Source organism: Carcharhinus amblyrhynchos, chromosome 34 (genome assembly GCF_965287045.1).
Source record: "Carcharhinus amblyrhynchos chromosome 34, sCarAmb.v2.hapA, whole genome shotgun sequence".
NCBI classification, from domain to species: domain Eukaryota; kingdom Metazoa; phylum Chordata; class Chondrichthyes; order Carcharhiniformes; family Carcharhinidae; genus Carcharhinus; species Carcharhinus amblyrhynchos.
The window spans coordinates 11,679,605-11,699,267 of NC_137357.1; the positions used below are offsets into that span (position 1 = coordinate 11,679,605).

Genomic DNA, 19,663 nt, shown 5'->3' on the forward strand with positions numbered 1-19,663 from the left:
GGATCATCAGCTCGGTGAAAGACCCTCTTTGGTCTGCCCAAAACATATTGGTCTTCAGTGCTAATATTTGTGCTCAACTGAAGGTTGCAGTCCAGCATATTTAAAGTCCAGTACTGCGTGCTAAGGGGTGCATTAAAGATCAAGGCAGCTGCCAGAGAATCACAATGGGGAAAGCTCACTGTCTAATGCTTTTCAGCCATAGTACAAGAAAGGGCTGGAATTTCTGACGAGTCCGTCAGATGATGTGACTCATATTGAATGTATATAGTAAATATTACATGCATCCGCATTATCTTGAAGCACGTTAAAGAGAGCAACATGATCAAAGTAGAACATTTGAATATCATCACACTTCCTGTGATCACTACTTTCAAATGTTTTCTAAGATATTTTATGGAAGAGTATACTATAAAAAGAACATGAGGTAAGTAGCAGGAGCAGTTGGTCCACTTTGGTAGGAAGAATGGTAGGAAGGACTATTACTTACGGGGCGAAAAACTGCAGCAGGCGACGGTGCAGAGGGACCTCGGGGTGCTTGTGCATGAGTCGCAAAAACCCAGCTTGCAGGTGCAGCAGGTGGTCAGGAAGGCGAATGGGATGCTGGCCTTCATAGCGAGGGGGATTGAATATAAAAGTAGGGAGGTCTTGCTGCAGCTGTATAGGGCATTGGTGAGGCCGCAGCTGGAGTACTGTGTGCAGTTTTGGGCGCCGCACCTGCGCAAAGATATTTTGGCCTTGGAGGGAGTGCAGAGGAGGTTTACTAGGCTGATACCGGAGTTGAGGGGGTTGAACTATGAGGAGAGGCTGAATAAACTAGGCTTGTACTCGTTGGAGTTTAGAAGAATGAGGGGAGATCTCATTGAGACGTATAAGATGATCAATGGGATGGATAGGATAGAGGTGGAGAGACTCTTCCCACTGAAAAAAGACAGTAGGACTAGGGGGCACAGCCTCAAGATAAAGGGGGGGCGTTTTAGAATGGAGTTGAGGAGGAACTTCTTCACTCAAAGGGTGGTGAATCTCTGGAATTCTCTACCCGTTGAAGTGGTGGAGGCTGCCTCGCTAAATATTTTCAAGAAGCGGGTTGATGGGTTTTTGATAAGAGAGGGGATTAAGGGTTATGGGGAGAGGGCCGGAAAGTGGAACTGAGCCACGACAGATCAGCCATGATCTTATTGAATGGCGGGGCAGGCTCGAAGGGCCAGATGGCCTACTCCTGCTCCTATTTCTTATATTCTTATGTTCTTAAATGGCCCAATGAGCCTGCTCCACCATTCAATCTGATCAGGAGTGCTTTTGGGCTTCAACTGCACTTTCCTATATTCTCCCCGTATCTCTTGATTCCACAAGTAATCAACAATCTGCCTATCCTAGCCTTAAATGTAGTCAATAATGCAGCATTCACAACTTCATGGATAGAGAAATTCAGAAAATTGACAACTCTTTGAGTGAAGAAGTTCAGCTCATCTCAGTCCTGAATGATTGACCCCACTTCTCCACCACCCTGCACCACCCCCCCATCTCAATTTCTAAATTACTAGCAATAGGAACAACCTCTGAGCATCAACCGTGTTCAGCCCCTTCAGAAACTTGAATGTTTCAATGTGATAACCTCTCATTCTTCTAAGCTCCATAGAACATAGGCCAAATTTACTCCACCTCTCATAACCGGACAACCCCCTCATTCCAGGAACCAAAATCCCTTTATTTACAAGTCTGACAAAGGATATAGAGTGCTTTCAGTTAGCAGTCTACATTAGGAGTCCTTTACTGTACTGCATCCAATATAAGTTTCTCCTTCCTTAAATATGGAGGCCAAACTATTCACTGTGCTCCATGTGTGTTCTATATCTGCACTGTAACTTCTATAATTCTATGAGATACACAAAAATATTATAAATACACATATTATTTTTAAAATAGAATAAAATCAACAGGTATGACTGCACAAGTACAATGTAAAGCAGTCCATTTCTAATCAACAGGGAAAGAATAGTAAGGAACAAATTTTGTTTCCAACATCCTCAAACCAACAGAGAATCATCTGGATGAATCAACAAATCCCAAAGACCCCATCAACACATATCCCAAGATCCTCTTTCCCTTACAAAAGATAAAGAACTTCTGCTGATCCACACAGCAATACAGACGGCCTTCCAGTTTAATATCCTCCAGGATGATGTGTTCTCATTGATTTTTGGAGGAGAATTCACTGGCACCCAAGCAAGAAACATTCATTAAACATATTGCAAGTAAGGTGGGAATTATACCAGCCTGTTAAATTGGGCCTTGAAATGCTTTTAATATATAAGGCCTAACAAGCAGAAGTCTACCTCATTCATAACCATTGCTGTAATATTTAAATGATCAACCAAGAGGATAGTATCGGGATCTTGCCAGAAAACTTGGAGAAATTGCTGCCCTTTTTTCAATCTCTTTAGCTGTAATGACTTTCATCAGGCGATTGAGGTGAGCCTGTTAGAATATGAACTCCCTGATTAAGGGCCGCCTACAGCCACAGTAATCTGAAAACGCCCGATCTTGTCTGATCATGGAATCTAAGCAGACTCTGCCTTAAGTTGATTTTGTTTGTTTGGTTGTATTCAAAAAGATGTCCATGATAAAGGGCCAAATTGATGGACCAATCAGACAGCCTCTTGCTCTTTACGAAACCAGGCGTGTCAGTTTCTCTGGGACTCCTAGTGTAGACTGCTAACTGAAAGCACTCTATATGCTTTGTCAGACTTGTAAATAAAGGGATTTTGGTGAGGGAACTTCTGCCTTTGAGGATTTGTTACAACACCCAAGTCTGAATGATAGTCTGTTTTTAACATTTTGTAGGGACTGGATAATTATATTTAAACAAAGCTAGGCCTCATCCCTACCTAACTGCAACCCAATCCACATCAATAGCCTCCAAATGTTTCGGTTAATCTCTGGTGTCTCATGCATATTTGCTTCAATATACAGGTTTTACTTCAGCTATTTGGATTTCACTTTTTAGTTTTTCTTCCAAAGCCTTTCTGCCTCTCCATGTCCCTCTCCTCCTTTAGAACTCTGCTTAAAATCCACCTCTTTGGCCAAGCCTCTTGTTTGCCTCTCCTAACCATTTTTTTTGGGCTTGGCAGCCAAGCCTTTTGTGACAGAATTCAGAAGTGGCTGAGGATATGTTCCCAGTACAATGACTGCTGCATTGTTGTGTCACCTTTTGGATGAGACATTAAATTAAGGCCCTACAGCTATCCAATGAGATGAATGTAAAAGACTGGCACCACTCAGTACTTTGTACCAGAGGAGGCATAGCTGAAGCAATACTTGCTGTCATAATTTTTCATTACTATTTGCTTTTTACTTTTAGTGAACCACAGCCAAGGCTCCAAAAATATTTCAGCAATAACGCTGAAAGTCCATGATTCAGAGCTTGCTGGGTTTCCGGCCAAGATTTTTCAGTCCAATTACAACACTGGCACTGGCCAGATCATTTGGAAAATTGTCACAAATGCAGGACAAATCGATTCTGCTCATTAGCCTACTCACAATCACCAAAATATTGATGGAAGAGGTCGTAATCACTGCTATAAACCTGCTCAGTGACGCTGTTTGGCTTCAGCTATGATCATGGCTCCAGGCTTCATTACAACCAAACATGAACAAGAGTATTGAATTCTAGAAGTACAAATGACTGCCCTTCACATCAGGGTGACACTTGACCAAGTGTGGCACCAAGGAATCCTGCCAAAACTGAAGCCAGTAGGAATCAAAGAGTAAATTTTTCACTGAGTGAAATCATTCCAAGCAGCAAGGAAATTTATAGCACAGATTACTACCTCTTCCATCAATATTTTGGTGATTCTGAGTCAGCTAATGAGCAGATTCGATTTGTCCTTCATTTGTGACAATTTTGCCGGAAGTCAATCATTTCATTCTCACAATATTGCTGCAGGAATTCCTCAGGGAAATGTCCACTGTCTCTGTCTTATTAGTTATATTGTTGTGGTCCAGTAGAAATCACTTTGTTAGACTGACAATTGTGTTATGATTGTTCAATGGCAATTACAATGTTAAACACATGATGGGTATTGGTACATCAATAAATGGAGATATTGGCTGGCATTTTCCAGCAGTTTCTGACGGCAACATCTTCCGGTCACAGCAGTTTCCCACTGGTGGGGAGATGCATACACCTGGAAAGAAACCCTACTGACAGCCATGAGACCAGAAGATCCTACCACTAGCCAATGACAGATCAGCTCCGTCACTGCAAAACTTGCCACAGGGGCATGCAGAAAAATCTGTCTGTTAATTTGTTTTACAATTGGTCATACAAAAATAGAATACATAGCTGTGACACTGATGATAGAAAGAATTGGAAGATTCTGTGGCTTTGCTTTGCTGTCTTGGAAATGAACCTGTTTTAAGATACAGGCTAGTTTTGGACTTCTTGCTGAACTTGCAGTCACTGGAACTAACATCCTTAGTCCAACCATCTCCAACTGCTTTATCGTGACCCCCCAAAGAACGTGGGGACGTGCAATGATTACTTCACAATGTTCAATACCATTCACAGCTCCTTGGACACTGAAGCAGGCCACGTCTGCATGCAGCAACATCTGGATAACAACCAAGCTTGGATTGATAAGTGACAAATAATGTTGCCCACACAAGGCAACAACAGAGTGCAAATATCTCTGCATAGCATTCTTATTGCTAATCCTCAGAATAACATCCTGGGATTACTATTGACCAGAAACTCAACTGAATCAGCCATACAATTACTGCGGCTACTGGAGCAGCTCAGAGGCTTGAAATTCTACAGAAGTGATTCACCTCCTGATTCTCAGGGGGATTTTCACAATAATTTCATTGCAGCGTTAATGTAAACCTATTTGTGACACTAATAAATAAAACTTAAACTTAAAGTCCATCCTCCACCAACAAGTCAGGATTATGATGCAATAATTAACCAGGAAAGCACAGGCAAGATCCAGAAACTTGCTATTATCCAGAATAAAATAATTTGTTAGTACAGCACTCTATCCAATAATTAAATATCCCTCTACCACCAGCATACTGAACATAGCTGGATTGCTTGGAGTCACCAAGGTTTCCAACATCCCAAAGTCATAACCTTCACCGCATTGAAGAACAAGAGTAATAGGTGCAGAGAAACACCATTGCCTCCAAGTACTCCTCCAAGTCACATACCATCCTCACTTAGGCATACGTTGCAATGCCTTCATTGTTACTGAATCAAATTTCTGGAATTCCCTATTTAACAGTCTTGTGGGTGTACCTTTACCACATAAACTACAGCAGTTCAAGATGTTGGTCTAATCACTTCTGACCTGCTGTTGGCACCCATATCTCAAGAATGAGTAACAAATTCAAAAGTTGTAGTTTTAGCTGAATTTTCATGGTCTGGTACAGTAATTTCTTCTTCCATTTTCTGAAGATTAGAACACGATAGCATTTGGATCAATTCAATTCACTAATTACAGTCAATAGGGTTTCTCTTCAACCCCTGAGAACATGGCATCATCAGATATCGTGTGTATAAAATCGCACTGAGTCACTGGGAGCCAGAGAAATGGAGTGATGGATTCATTCCTACAATCCGTATGTGCAGACAACACCTCAGCCATACATTCCTGGAGGCGCAGAGGAAAGTGGGAAACTTTTTTTTATCATGGATGAACTGAAGGATGGTAGGAGTTTGGACCTTTTTTCCACAACTGATAATTAATGACATATCTATTGTTACATTGGGATGTATATATTTTGTTAACCAAAGGGAGTAGAGGGAAAGGTGAGCATATTGGGTCAGCCTGGAAATCAGCTACAACCTCACACTGAATAGCAGAACAGGCTTAAAAGGGCTAAAGGCCCTACTCCTGTTCCAATGTTCCTAAAACCAAGACTGTTGCATTCCCCTAACCACTTGGATGTGAGATGCAATTCAACCGAGAGAAACAGGAGATGAAGAACAGGAGAGAAATGTCTTTAAAATTTCAAGTGAGCAATGCTTTAAAAAGAGGGTGCTTTATTATTCCAGCAAGCATGAAATGCACCACTTTCCAACAACATCAGAGTTTTCAACAGACAGCACTTGGTGTTTCTAACCCTGGTCATTGCTCCTTTGTATATTGATGGAGAAATCGCAGGAGACTCTATCATCTCTTTAATGATTAACTCTCAACAATGCTGTCTCGTGCAAATGACTCACTGCTTTGCACATTTAATCTTCTTTCTGATTTATGTTGGCTGTTGAATTTGGAGAGTTTGTGCCAAGCTTTCTTTCCCCCTCTTTTTTTTCGCAATTCAGACTCTAAGTATACATTGACCGGGTGGGGGTTAATTTTCTTCCTTGTTTATGACAAAAAAGTACAGCTGCCAAACCCAGTCAGTCAGCGGAGGAGAGCGGCAGGCAGACGGGGAGAGTGAAGGGGGACATTTCAAAGCAGCCACAGTTCAGCATCAAAGAGAGGAAATCCAGTCATTGCCCGGGAACTCTGATCTGCAGGCTCCATCCAAGCTTAATGCAAAAACCTTCCTGCACCATTCAAAGGAGTTTTATTGCCGCCGATTAATCGTGTTCACGGGGGTCGGGAATTAGTCCTGAACTTTTAATCCTTTTCTAACTATTCAACGTGGCAAGGATTTGATAAAACTTCGATTTTCAAAACATATCGGGCTGCGTCCAGCTTAATCTCCCTGATTCTGGAGTATTGGTGCCGGCTTCGTTTCTGCTCACGCAACATTGAACTTTTGTTTGCTCTGGGCTGGGCTTGTCTGGGCATCCGCTGTCTCGCTGTTGTACCGGTGGGATTCTCTGCACGAGCTGTTGTTTTTCACTACTTGTAGCTTTGCCCGAGTCTTTTCTGCACCCAGCTGAGATGACAGGGTGCAGTGCCTACCCTCTGACAATCTTAACACTCCTCGCTCTGAACAACGCTGGTTTCACTCAGTCCCTGATCGTCCCTCAAGACTCTCAAATCCAAGTCAGGTCCACCCAGCGGAATGCGGAGAAGACAGCAGGGCTATCCCCCGATACGATCCCTTCTGCAGAAACAGAGGATGCAGCAGAACACACGGGACTCTTAAGGTTATTGGCAGCTCAGAGTGTTTCCAAAGAAACATCTCCTGGTAAGTCTCAATCTTCAGTCCGGTTAAGCTGTGAAGAACACAGATTCTGCTGCAGGTAAACCAGAGATGTGCCATACAAAGGCATAACTTCCAAGCCTGGATAAACAAAACTAACATGTCCTTGGGGAGACAAATTTGAATTGTCTATGTTCCAGATTGCCTTGAATACTTTCCCAGTAGAGCAGTCATGTTATCTAAGACCAGTGGTTTCTTTATGTTTCTGAAACATAGACAGCACCACATTTGTCTAGTGGGTGCAGTAGGTCACCTCCCGGTTTCGGAGCCAGCAGCTCCAGGTTCATGTCCCACACCAGAACTTGATGGTCAAGGAAGTTGCATTCATAACGTGGCCAATAGGTTGAAGATCAACCTGTAAAATCCTTCCAACAGGTGCCAATGACAAGCAGTAAGCATGGGAGAGTCTCCTTGTCAGCCAGGCTCGATGCTGAGTGGCCCTCCTGAAGCTGTAAAAGCCTTTGGCGACAGGCTAGTAACCTGTTCCGGAAAAAAACTCTCTGCCTTGTGCACCACTAGGTGTCAAAATTTGTCTCGTGCTGTCACACATGGAGTGCATATTTGGGTTGTAATCTGTCCTTTTTAGAAATAACATTCCTTTTTTTAGAGCAGAGTTTTATCAGGAATGAGGGTCTTCTCCATGGCTGTGGGATTTCGAAATAAAGTGGCTGCATTAGAATCCAACGTCTTGTTATTGAATTAAGGATGAGAACATGCATCTGAAATAGGATCCAATTGAAAAAGAACCCTGGGATCATTTAAGAAATATCTGTACTGGAAAGAAATGGAATTATTAATGTGAAATAAATCACCTTCATCCAAATGTCATGCAAATTCATATGATTTCTGAAAAATGGGGATGAGAACCTGATATAGACAGGGACAGATGAATCACAGAATCCCTACAGTGCAGAGGAGACCATTCAATCTGCACTGACTCTCTGACAGAGTACTTGACCTAGGCCCTCTACCCTATTTTTTTAATCCAATTCAATCAAATCAAGTCTAATTTAGAGTCTCAACAAGTGAGACATTCCCGGTCCAAACTGACAAGACAGGGCTGTCATCTCCTGTCTTGGGCTTGGTCTATGTGATCCAAGCTGATTGGAGTGGGCATTACACCTCCTCCAAGGCTTGATCTCATTTGCATCTTAGCCAAAGGTCCAGATGTCGTTTTTAAAAATTGCTTCAAAAGAAGCAAAAATGTAACCTAATGACTTCAACTAAGTACAGCATGTCGATACTACATTTGATCTTAGCCTATCCTATCCCCATTAGCTCACACATTTCCCATGGCTAATCCATCTAACCTACACATGAACAGACTGGGAATAGAGGGATACAAACGGATGGTCTCGTTAGGAACACATGATCTGTGCAGGCTTGGAGGGCTGAAGGGCCTGTTCCTGTGCTGTATTGTTCTTTGTTCTACACATCCTGGGACACTAAGGGGCATTTTTGGACAGTGGGAGGAAACCACTGGGAAGAAACCCACAGACACGGGGGCAATGTGCAAACTCCACACAGTCACCCAAGGACAGAATTAAACCTGGATCCCTGGTGCTGTGAGGCAGCAGCGCTAACCACTGTGCCACCCTATCAAGCGCCATCATTCAGCATGTCATGAAATTTGCCCTGTCTGAAATTTGCCACAACATAATGCAAGTAACAAGTATAAAAGTGTTTTTGTTTGATGAGGATCAACAATATGGGAGGAAATTGAGCTCTGCATATGTTCTTAACTTTTGGGAATTTAAGTTAAAATTTCCATCTGAATTTTCTGTACAATTCTCGTTTTCCTCTTGGGTTCCTCCACATTCCAAGAAACATGGCATCAAACACAATAAATTTTGCACTTTATGATCCATCATTTTTCAATGCTACTCTCCAACTATTGTTATCTCCATTATCTCCTCCTTTCCCTTTTCAGTCCCATACTCTGTGTTATAATTTTATGAGAAAACCCATCATAATTTCATCCTCCATAAGATTTCCTTGTCCAACTTAATTGGCCCCTATACTTTAATTATTCTTTTATTATCCTTTAGTTGAGAAAATAACACACCAACTGAGGTTCTCTACCAACAGTCTTCATCTTTGCTGTTCGATTTTCCTTTTTTTTGTTTCCGTCAGTACTTCATATTACTCTCTTTCGACAGTGAGATCCAGGAAATCCACAGAAAATATAAAAGACACAGAGGAAACTCTTCCACAAGCAAGAAAAAGACGTGGAGAATCAGATGATGTACCTATAGTAACAGCTGAGAAATTGACAAACCCGACAGGAACACCCAAAAAGGCCAAGAAAGAGAAAAAGTCGAAAGAAAAATCTCCAAAGCCCAAAAAAGAGAAAAAACCAAAAGAGAAGTCTCCAAAGCCCAAGAAAGAGAAAAAACCCAAAGATAAAAACTCAAAACCGAAAAAAGAGAAAAAACCTAAAGAAAAGCAGCCAAAGCCTAAGAAAGAAAAGAAATCCAAGAAACCAGTTGAAAAGCTGGAGGAAATTGAAGCTGCTTTGAAGAAAGAGGAAGAGAAGCCTCAACAACCTTTCCAGGAAGAGGAAGAAATGGTTCAGCCAGTGGAAGAATACAAGGGTATGTATAAAATAATCTGTTCACAATAGATGGGCACATTGCCTTGAGCATTTCCTTTGATAAGTTTACAGCAAAGAGTGTTCCAACCCTGAAATAAATCGACTGTTTAAATGCAGCTATCTGCACTTGTATGACTCCATCTCATAGATTTTGGATAATGGTTCATCAAACAGGGTTGATCTGTGATATATTAGTAACACGGTTCACTCTTGGCCAGTTACTGTACTGACATCAACACTTGCACAAATATATCTATTTCCAAGAAATCTCTTCTGAACTGAAAATAAACAATAAAAAAACTTATAATCTTTCTATAAATTTTCTCTTAATCACTAGTTGCATATTACTGAAGAAGAATTACCTGCCAGTGAAAATTGGGAACTTTGAGGACAGGCCAATTGATTGCTTGTTTTCTACTTGTTTTAAAACATTTCTCTGGCTAATTAATATTAAAAGATGAAACATGTATTTTGAAATCCCTTTTTCTTTTTGTTTCCCATGAAGAACAACCCCAATGACCTTCAAAACAGAAACACTCGAGGTGATAACTGCAAAAGCAACTCACACTATTGGTTATTTAAATTCATTAATCAGATGCAGTCATTAACATTAATCAAATGAAACTAGAATACAAGAAAGAAAGACAAGGATTTATATCATGATTATGATCTCAGGATATCCTTCCTAACCAGCCAGTGAAACACTTTTGTAGTGCAGCCACTGTTGTAACATGAGAGATGCCACTGCCAATTTGCACAAAGTTCAGTCTCATTAACAGTAACGTGATAATAGCCAAAATAGTCGGCAGAGTGAAGTTGGTTGAGAGCTAAATTTTGACCAGGTTACTGATATTTAACCACTTCACAGATGGGATGGTATGGTGGCACAATGGTTAGCACTGCTGCCTCACAGCGCCAGGGACCCAGGTTCGATTTCCAGCTTGGGGTCACTGTGTGTCCGGAGTCTCACATTCTCCCAGTGTCTGAGTGGGTTTCCTCCCACAATCCAAAATTCGTGCTGGTTAGGTGCATTGGCCATGCTAAATTCTCCTTCAATGTACCTGAACAGGCGCCTGAGCGTGGCGCCGAGGGAATTTTCACAGTGACTTCATTGCAGTGTTAGTGGAAACCTACTTGTGACACTAATAAAAAAACTGAAATGTCAGTCCTGTGTCCAACAAAGAACGAGAACCAACCTATCCAAAGTGGCTTCAGTATAATTAAACTAGCTGACAGGAGAGCCTGTTGACGTTGCTGAAGATAAAAGTTTTAATGCAGCTTGCTTACAGGATTCCTGTAAACTGATACTTGATCTGGCACAGCATCAGCTTTCTGGAGATTTCCTCTCTTTCACAAAATAAACAATCCCTAACCCTCATCTACTGTAATACATCACTCAGAAGACCTTCAGTCAGCCAGGAGAATGGAAAGTTTAAGGGAATTGTTCCTTTTTAAGTTGCAAAATTTTCAAAATATCCTGTTTAAAAAAAATACTTTTTCAGCCTTTTCAGAATTTTGGGTCTTTTCTTTGCTGCTTGATCACTGTAGAATATTACTGACATCTGAAGCAGCTCCTTTGACCGCAATGGGATTCCTAACTTTGGCTCAGTTTGCGGACAGATCTGGAATGATGGGTCCCAGAGACGCATACCAGTACACCACATATTCTACACCGACTTGCATTCTTTGCCTGATCTTGGGTGACTGGAGATTGGTTCTGAGGCCAGTCAAAGTATGAATTTTGTTGCAGTATATGGAACTGTTCTCAAAGCCTGCCCGTCAGTGTGGTCCAGATTGCCTCAGCCAGAAGGAAGTAGCTGACTTGGAGAGGCAAAGGCAAAATGCCACAGAGGCTGGAAATCTGGAATGAAAACAGAAATGCTGGAAACAAGCAGCAGGTCAGGCAGAATCTGTGGAGGGAAAAACAGAGTTTGCATTTTAAGCTAATGATTTGTCATCAGTAATGCTAAAAATTAGATGTGTAACAGGTTGGAGAGTTTTTTGCAAATGAAGCTTTTGAAATTTTTGGAGAGTTTATTTTGTAGAAGGAATCTCGTGTATTAAATGAATGTTTCCCGATATTTTCTTGCCTTCAAATTACTTTCATGCCTTTTCAAAATTCATTCTCTTTTAGCAAACATCTTTAAAACCATGCAAAGCTCTATAACTGAACTGGAAAAGCAAAGTTAGAAGGACACACCCCAGGAGAGAAGTTGGAGTATCATATTTGAGTGATGCATGGGTCTTTGGAGAGGCTCCAATCACCAACCAACTAAAGTCAGCCACATTGCTACAGTAAAGATCAATAGCAAGGTATTCCATCAGAATGGACAGTTCTTCATGATATCATTGCTGGCAGCCGCTTCCACAGCAAGATTGGAATGCCAGCTCTCATTGCTGAGTTGTGATCATAAGGAGATCCAGTTGGGGATGAGTGCAGATGAGAAAAACACAGTGCTTTTTACGGCAATATTCAGAGTTGAAATAGTGACTATTTCAGTCAATAAACATCTGACTCTTTTCTACTGCCTGTTTCCAGCAATCAGGTGCTCTCTGGTACCTCCCCCATGTAGACATGTCACAGGAATCCAACCTTAATTAGTTGGTGATTGGAGCCTCTCCAAAGGCCCATGCATCACTCAAATTTGATACTCCAACTTCTCTGCTGGGGTGTGTCCTTCTAACTTTGCTTTTCCAATTCAATTATACAGCTTGGCACAGTTTTGAAGATGTTTGCAAAAAGAGAGTGAATTTTGAAAAGGCATGAAAGTAATTTGAAGGGCAAGAAAATCTTGGAAAACATTCATTTAATACACGAGATTCCTTTTACAAAATATTCTCTACAAAAATTTCAAAAGCTTCATTTGGAAAAAACTCTCCAACCTGGTACATATCTAACTTTTAGCGTTACTGATGACACATCATTAGCCTAAAATGCGACCTCTGTTTTTTCCTCCACAGATTCTGCCTAACCTTCTGCGTGTTTCCAGCGTTTCTGTTTTCATTCCAGATTTCCAGCCTCTGTGGCATTTTGCCTTTGCCTCTCCAAGTCAGCTACGTGACATCCACACACATGAACTTTCCAACAGGAAGCATCAGATGACGATCAGGAATGGGAGCCCCCCATTTCACCGAGGGCTCTGAATAACTGTGGCACTCCTACAGCTGCCCAGACAGAAGATTCACCAAATGGCCTCTTGGTGTGTATAACTCAGCTAATTATTGGATGAACGCACTGAGGCATTTGGAAAGCATTCAACTTCCTTACGCTCAAGAATTGTAGAGATGTCATATGGGGGATTCTGATTCGATTAGCTGCACTCACTAAGTCCCAATTTTAGCTGTAATGATGGAATAGGCACTGAAGGAGGACAGTCAGAATGAAAAATCAGAGGCAGAGTCTCCAGTGGGTTGGTTTTGCATTTCTTTTCATGAGACTGTGCAGTGACAGGTGGAGATCAAGTATTAGGTAGCATGCCCCAGCCACAGCTAGACATATGCTGGGAGTTTTAGGCGAGAAAGGAAAAAATAATTTAGTACGAGCTCAGTAAGATCACATCTTACCACCCATCCCGATTGTTCACTGTGTGTCATCTTCAATTGTTATCTTTATTGTTCCTTCCTGTTCATCTTTAATTGGCAAACTGCTTCTTCAGATGTGAGTCTTGTTTAATTCTAGAATAATGTTTAAGGCTTTTCAGCTCCCAGCGTGCTGACATTTTTTGCCCTTTTCTGTTCTTCCCTCTCAAGGCCTCACAGCATGCCAAGGGTCATGCTGCATCATTCTGACTTCACTTACATCCTGCACTCTGATGAATTACAGCATTACATTGACATTCTTACAACTGAACATTGCTGCTCATGGCAACAGTGAGGAGACAAAAAGAAGTGCTGTGTACACACCGTGGTAGCAAAGTTTGATACGTTAGCTAGGTATCATCTCGTTTGCAGCATTCAGACATACTTCAGCTTAGAATCACACAGACTTCCAATTATATAATATTTCTTCACTGTATTCTGATGCAGTTCAATACAACAAGATTCATCTGGATGCATACAGAATTCAAATTGAACTGTTTCTTTACGTGAGATCAGAAACATTTAAATGGAATTGTGAACATCTCAGGAGTCACAGATAATTGTTCGGTCAGACTCTGAAAGAAACCCACAAATGAAATATGAGGTGTGGAAAAAACCTCTAATGTGGTAGAAATCACAGAAACACGCCATGAGGGAGAAGTGGGCTGCGCACAGCACGGGAAGTGAGGGAATATACCTCAGGATATTTTGGATTTTTTGATCAGGATCAGATGTTTTATCATTTATTTATTGCAGGTCACGCTTGCAGCACAACTGTTTGAGACAGTTACAAATCCTGCTAAGCTTCGAAGCAAAAAGCATGAACTTTAGTTCAGGGCTAATTATAGCTTAGCCAGTACAAATATTTCGAGAAAATGAAAAAGAAATACAGATTTATAAAGCAACAGAAATTGATTTGGGAGCACAAAAGATTGGAATAGATGGGGGTGTACAGATATATTAAGGAACATTGTTTGTTGAAAGAATACAAGTTGGCTTTGCAGGCTTTATTTTTATTCAAACTAAACAATTACTGACAAAGCGGGGGGCGGCGGAGGGGGGGAGGGGGCGGTGGTGGTGAATATAATTTATGCCCAATATAAGGTGAGAGTTTTTGCAATGAAGCCCATTAATTATCATGTTTCCAACATAAACTGGCATCAAACACATGAGGTGATAGTCTCTCAGTCGCTTCCCAAGGTGAGAAACAGGCACAAAAATTCAAATAACCTCTGCGCTATATAATTCTATGTGAATGACTACCCTTTCGGTTTTAAATATGAATTTGAAAAAAAAAGTATAAATGATCAGTTCTTTCTCAAAAAATGTGTTTTTTTTGTTATTTCTGATTTACAGAAACTCCAACTGAGCCTGTCACAGAAATGCTGGAAGAAATTGTTACAGGCCTGGAAATATGTAAGCATAATCAGAATTGAACAGATTAAAAGGTGGCACAGTGTTTACACATGGAGGCAGTTACTTCAAGGTTCAGTGTAGACCTGGCACTTACTGTAACGCTGCCAAACAAAATTCGTCTGCTTTCTCTCCAGAAAACAATAGAAAAGCGAGTAGCCAATCCTAGACTGTGGCCATTAAACACAGCTGTTCTGAGACCTGTCATAATAGTCCCTTGAAATTTTGGTTTGACCAACCAAGCCAATGATTGCACTCCTCCTCTGCTGCTGGTAAATTAGATCAAAAGCTGATTAGTCATTTCATTGATACCAGATTTACAATGATTACAAAATACACATAAGTGGAATGGAACGGAAAAAGCAGAAATAGATTTTTTTATTAAAAGTGATTTCAATGTCTCCAAACCCCACTTCTTTGGATTATTATATTTCTCCCACATCTGCAGAGTACTAAACACACATGCGTAAAAGTCAAGTTTCTAAGACTAAATATTTACATGAGTCTTAGTTTCAGAAGGCTGAAAACTACCCTCTCCAATTGGCTCATTTTTGCTGGGGTATCCACCTCTCCCAATTTACACCCATTCAAGTAATAATCTGTCTTCCTATTATTACTACCAAGTGGATAACCTCACATTTATCCACAATACACTGCATATGTTATGCAGATACCTTCACACTCAGCCTGTCCAAATCATGCTGAAGCATCTCTGCATCCTCCTCACAGCTCACCCTCATCTGCAAATTCAGAGACGATAAATTCAGTTCCCTTTTCCAAGTCATTAATATATAATGGTGGGGGGAGGTGGGAACGGAGACAAGTATAGCTCCCAGGGGGACAGAGACATGATAAGTCACTGCTCTGTCACTGCAGCCTGGCACAGTTTGGCACTGCTAGCTCGGCACAGAACCAGCTTGGTCATGTGTTCCTAGCACAGATCCCTGTGGAATCCCACTAGTCACGGACTGCCAATCAAAAAAAGACCCATTTATGCCAACTCTTTGCTTCTCATATGCAAACCAACTTTCTATCCATCTCAAGACATTACCTGCAATCCCATGTGCTTTACATAACTTTACATAATAGTCTGTTATATGAGACCTTGTCAAAAGCCCCCTTAAAGTCGAAATAAATCACATCTACTGTTTCTCCTCGGTCAACTCTACTAGTTACAGCCTCAAAAAATTTCAATAGGTTCTTCAACCATGATTTACCCTTTGTAAATCCATGCTGATTTTGTCTGATTATACCACTGCCGAGTAATGAAATATTTGATAATAGACCTTAGCAACTTCCCTTATACCGATGTCAGGCTCACTGGTCTACAGTTCCCTATTTTCCCTTTACCGCCCTTTTAGAATAGCGGGCTTACATTAGCTACCCTCCAATCTGTAGGAACTATTCCGGAGTCTAAAGAATTTTGGAAGATAACCACCAATGGATCTACTTCCTCTTTCTAGGGACACTTCATTAAGTACTCTGGGTTGAAGATTATGAGGACCTGGAGATTTATCCACCTTCAATCCCATCAACTTCCCCAAAACCATTTCTCTACGAATGCTGATTTCCTTCAGCTCTTCACTAAAACATGTTTCTTTCAACACTTTGGGCACATTATTCATGTCTTCCTTTGTGAAGACTGAAGCAAAGTACAAATTTAATTCCTCAGCCATTTCTTTAGTCCCCATTATGAACCTCCCGTTTCTGCCTGTAAGGGGCCTAAGTTCATTTTTGTCAGTCTTTTTCTCTTTACATACCTATAGAAATGTTTATAGTCAGTTTTAATGTTACCTGCTAGCTTACTTTCATGCTCCATTTTTCCCTTCTTAATCAATCCCTTGGTTCTCCTTTGCTGAATTTTAAACTGCTCCTAATCCTCAGCCAATGCTCTTTCATGACCCCCCCCACCCCCCACTAAGTATTCATAAGTTGTGAGATTTGACCAAACGAGAAACAATGGATGAAATCCCTCTGGCAGTGGTGGGAGGAGGTGGGAAAGGAAGCAAGTATAGCTCCCAGGGGGACAGACACATGACAAGTCACTGCCCTGTCACTGCACCCTGGCACAGTTTGGCATTGCTAGCTTGGCACAGTACCAGGTTGGTCATGCCAAACTGTGCCAGGGTAGTGCAAGGGGCGGATCCTATTGGGGGCCTAAATGGTGGGGGGGCTGAAATTTACAGGTGGTGGGTGGGTGAGTGAGGAAGAGCACCGAAGGGGGATGAGAATGTTGGTGATGATTGTTGCAGGGGGTGGGGATAGAGTCCCCAATATCACTGTGGTGGCAGGAGAAAGGTTTTTTTTTGCTCTGATTGGGGCGTCCTCTGAAGATGGCACCCCAATCTCTATGGAGTGTGTCTTGCCGACTCTGAGGTCATGACTTGCCAGTGACGGCATAAACCATACCCAAGCATTTTTAATTCATTAGGAGGCTCAAAATCTGAGAAACAACTGGTCTGGGGAGTCGAGAGCTTCATGCCAGTTTCAGTCTGAGCCCTTGAAGAATTTTGGTGAGATTCCTGTAAGAGAAATCACCACTGACTCTGAGCTAGTCTTTGTATTACCATCCACGGACAAGCTGTTGGTAGGGAGCTCAGCTCTTTGAACTATTCTCTGGAGGATTCACAGTAAAAAGTCTGACAACACCAGGTTTAAGTCCAACTGATTTATTTGATAGTAAACTCACAAGCTTTCGGGGTTTGTCCCTTCGTCAGGTGAATGGAGTGTTCTGGCCTCAGACAGAGCATACAAAGCACAGACAGTTTACAGATTACTGATTAGAATGCGAATCTTTACACCTAACCTGCTGTTCGAGTCCTAAAGTGGCCGACAACGTGAGTGGAAGGAGCACTGATCACAGGTAGCAACGCCAGCATATCCACATCATGGCCTCTGGAGGATTAGCATTACAGCAACACTGCTAACATTTTAGTTTCTTCTTACGATGTTTTGTTTTGGCATCACTGTGTGTAAGATAAAAATCTTTAAACAATGGTCAAGCGAAAGCAGGCAGAATTCACTGAAGTTGCCGGCAGCCTGAGGGTTCATTCTCCAAGAGAATGGCTTACAAAACAAAGTAATTTTCTAGCAACATGAATGTCCATGACAGAAACTATCAAATATAATGAATCTGCACTGAAGAATGACCCAATTACGATGTTCCAATACCAGTGTTAGCTCAACACTTCTATCAGATGTCTGTCAGTTTCCTGCATTCAGCTCTTGATGTAAGATTGTATAAGTAAAATAGAATCAACATGACTATATTTCATATTTCTTGAAGGTACACTGTTGAACATGTTCATGCTCAGATTTCCATTCTCTCGTGGTCCCATTTTTGAAGTGGAATGAATGTATCATTTCCCACCCGCACCACCCCCCCTTTCACCATAACCAATGGGGAAAAGGAAACAAAACGTCATTGGCAATTCAGATCTGAACAGGTTCCAGCTCTTTATGTAATCCTTTGAGTTGTTCCATACATTAAAAAGGTTCAATTGAAAGCAGATGTAGCAACTAGACTGTGAATCCACAGAAAGACCTGAAGCTGATATTCTAAAAGGGGAAGGAGGAAACCCTGGAGACTCCTCAGGGGGAGGAAACAGATGGGCTAGTATTCACCAGTTTAAGATACAAAGTTATACAAGAAAATATAAAGGTTAATTCAAGTTTTGTCTGGATCTTGGTGTTTACCTGGGGATCTGGGAGATTGGAATTCCTGAGTACTGCCGGAGTAAATGAACGATGTAAAGGCAGAACAGAGGGGAAAACAACCAAAATCTGCTTTTCTTTTCCCAGTTGAGTATGACTTGTGGCCGACTGAACCCCCCACCATGCCATTCGTTGAATCTCCTTTTGTTGAACATGAGGAATCAGAAATCTCTGAAGAAGAGAAAATGGGTAGGTTCATTACATTGTCATTAGTATTCAGAACAGAATGATTCAGAGAATATCATTGAATACCTAGAGATGGAGTCAGTTCCTGTTGGAGTCAGGCAACGCACTTCTTTAATGTTCTAAGTAGGTCTTGTGAGGAAAGGTCGAAGGAAGTGGAGGAGGATGAGAGGCGACTTAATGGAAGTTTGTAAGATGATGAGGGGGATAGATAGAGTGGATGTCCAGCGACTATTTCCTCGGGTGGATGCAGCTGTTACTAGGGGACACAACTGTAAAGTTCACGGTGGGAGATATAGGAGCGATGTCCGAGGTAGGTTCTTTACTCAGAGAGTGGTTGGGGTGTGGAATGCACTGCCTGCTGTGATAGTGGAGTGGATACTTTAGGAACTTTCAAGCGGTTATTGGATAGGCACATGGAGCACACCTGAATGAGAGGGAGTGGGCTAGCTTGATCTTGGGTTTGGACATAGCTCAGCATCACATAGAGGGCCAAAGGGCCTGTACTGTTCTATGTTTCTATGTCAGCACCTTAAGTGGGGTCAGAACAGGCAGGATCCATTCATCACAGGCTCCTGTGCTTCTCTCACTTGCCCTTTGGTGAGGAGAAAAATCAAGATTTTTTTTCCCACTGTGATTGAGTGTGGCAACATCAGAAAGCTGGGTTGATCCACCCATCCATTACAAGTATGTTTCAATGACTTAAAAGGCCTTTTTCTTTGACTTTCCCATTCCTTCTTCTTTTCCATGACAAACATGGTGTGTCTATAGAAAGATGGCTGGAGAATGGGAGAAAACTGATGAGATACTACAGACATTGTAGATAGAATAAATTAGGGCAGTGGTTTTTCAAACTGAGCTTTGCAAGGTAATGTAAAAGTGCTCAAATAGGTGGTCAGAGGAAGGCTTGGTGTGAGCCAATAAATGGGAGTGGAATGCAATGTGCAATGTGGAGTGAGCTGACTATTTCACAGGGGGAGCCTGCATGAAAGAATGTTCATAAAAGCAGGGAGATTGCTGTAT

At 41.6% G+C, this 19,663-nt stretch overlaps 1 protein-coding gene across 1 annotated transcript in view; it reads left to right on the forward strand.

Annotated features, from left to right (window-relative positions):
* Window positions 1–6,220: 6,220 nt before the first annotated feature.
* Window positions 6,221–19,663, forward strand: part of LOC145361167 (inactive carboxypeptidase-like protein X2) — a 67,472-nt gene continuing 54,029 nt past the window's right edge. The window contains exons 1-4 of the mRNA XM_080216786.1: window positions 6,221–7,143; window positions 9,318–9,752; window positions 14,687–14,746; window positions 18,545–18,646. Of these exons, the coding sequence (XP_080072912.1) occupies window positions 6,894–7,143; window positions 9,318–9,752; window positions 14,687–14,746; window positions 18,545–18,646 (847 nt within the window). The 5' untranslated portion in view covers window positions 6,221–6,893. The remainder of the gene's footprint in view (window positions 7,144–9,317; window positions 9,753–14,686; window positions 14,747–18,544; window positions 18,647–19,663) is intronic.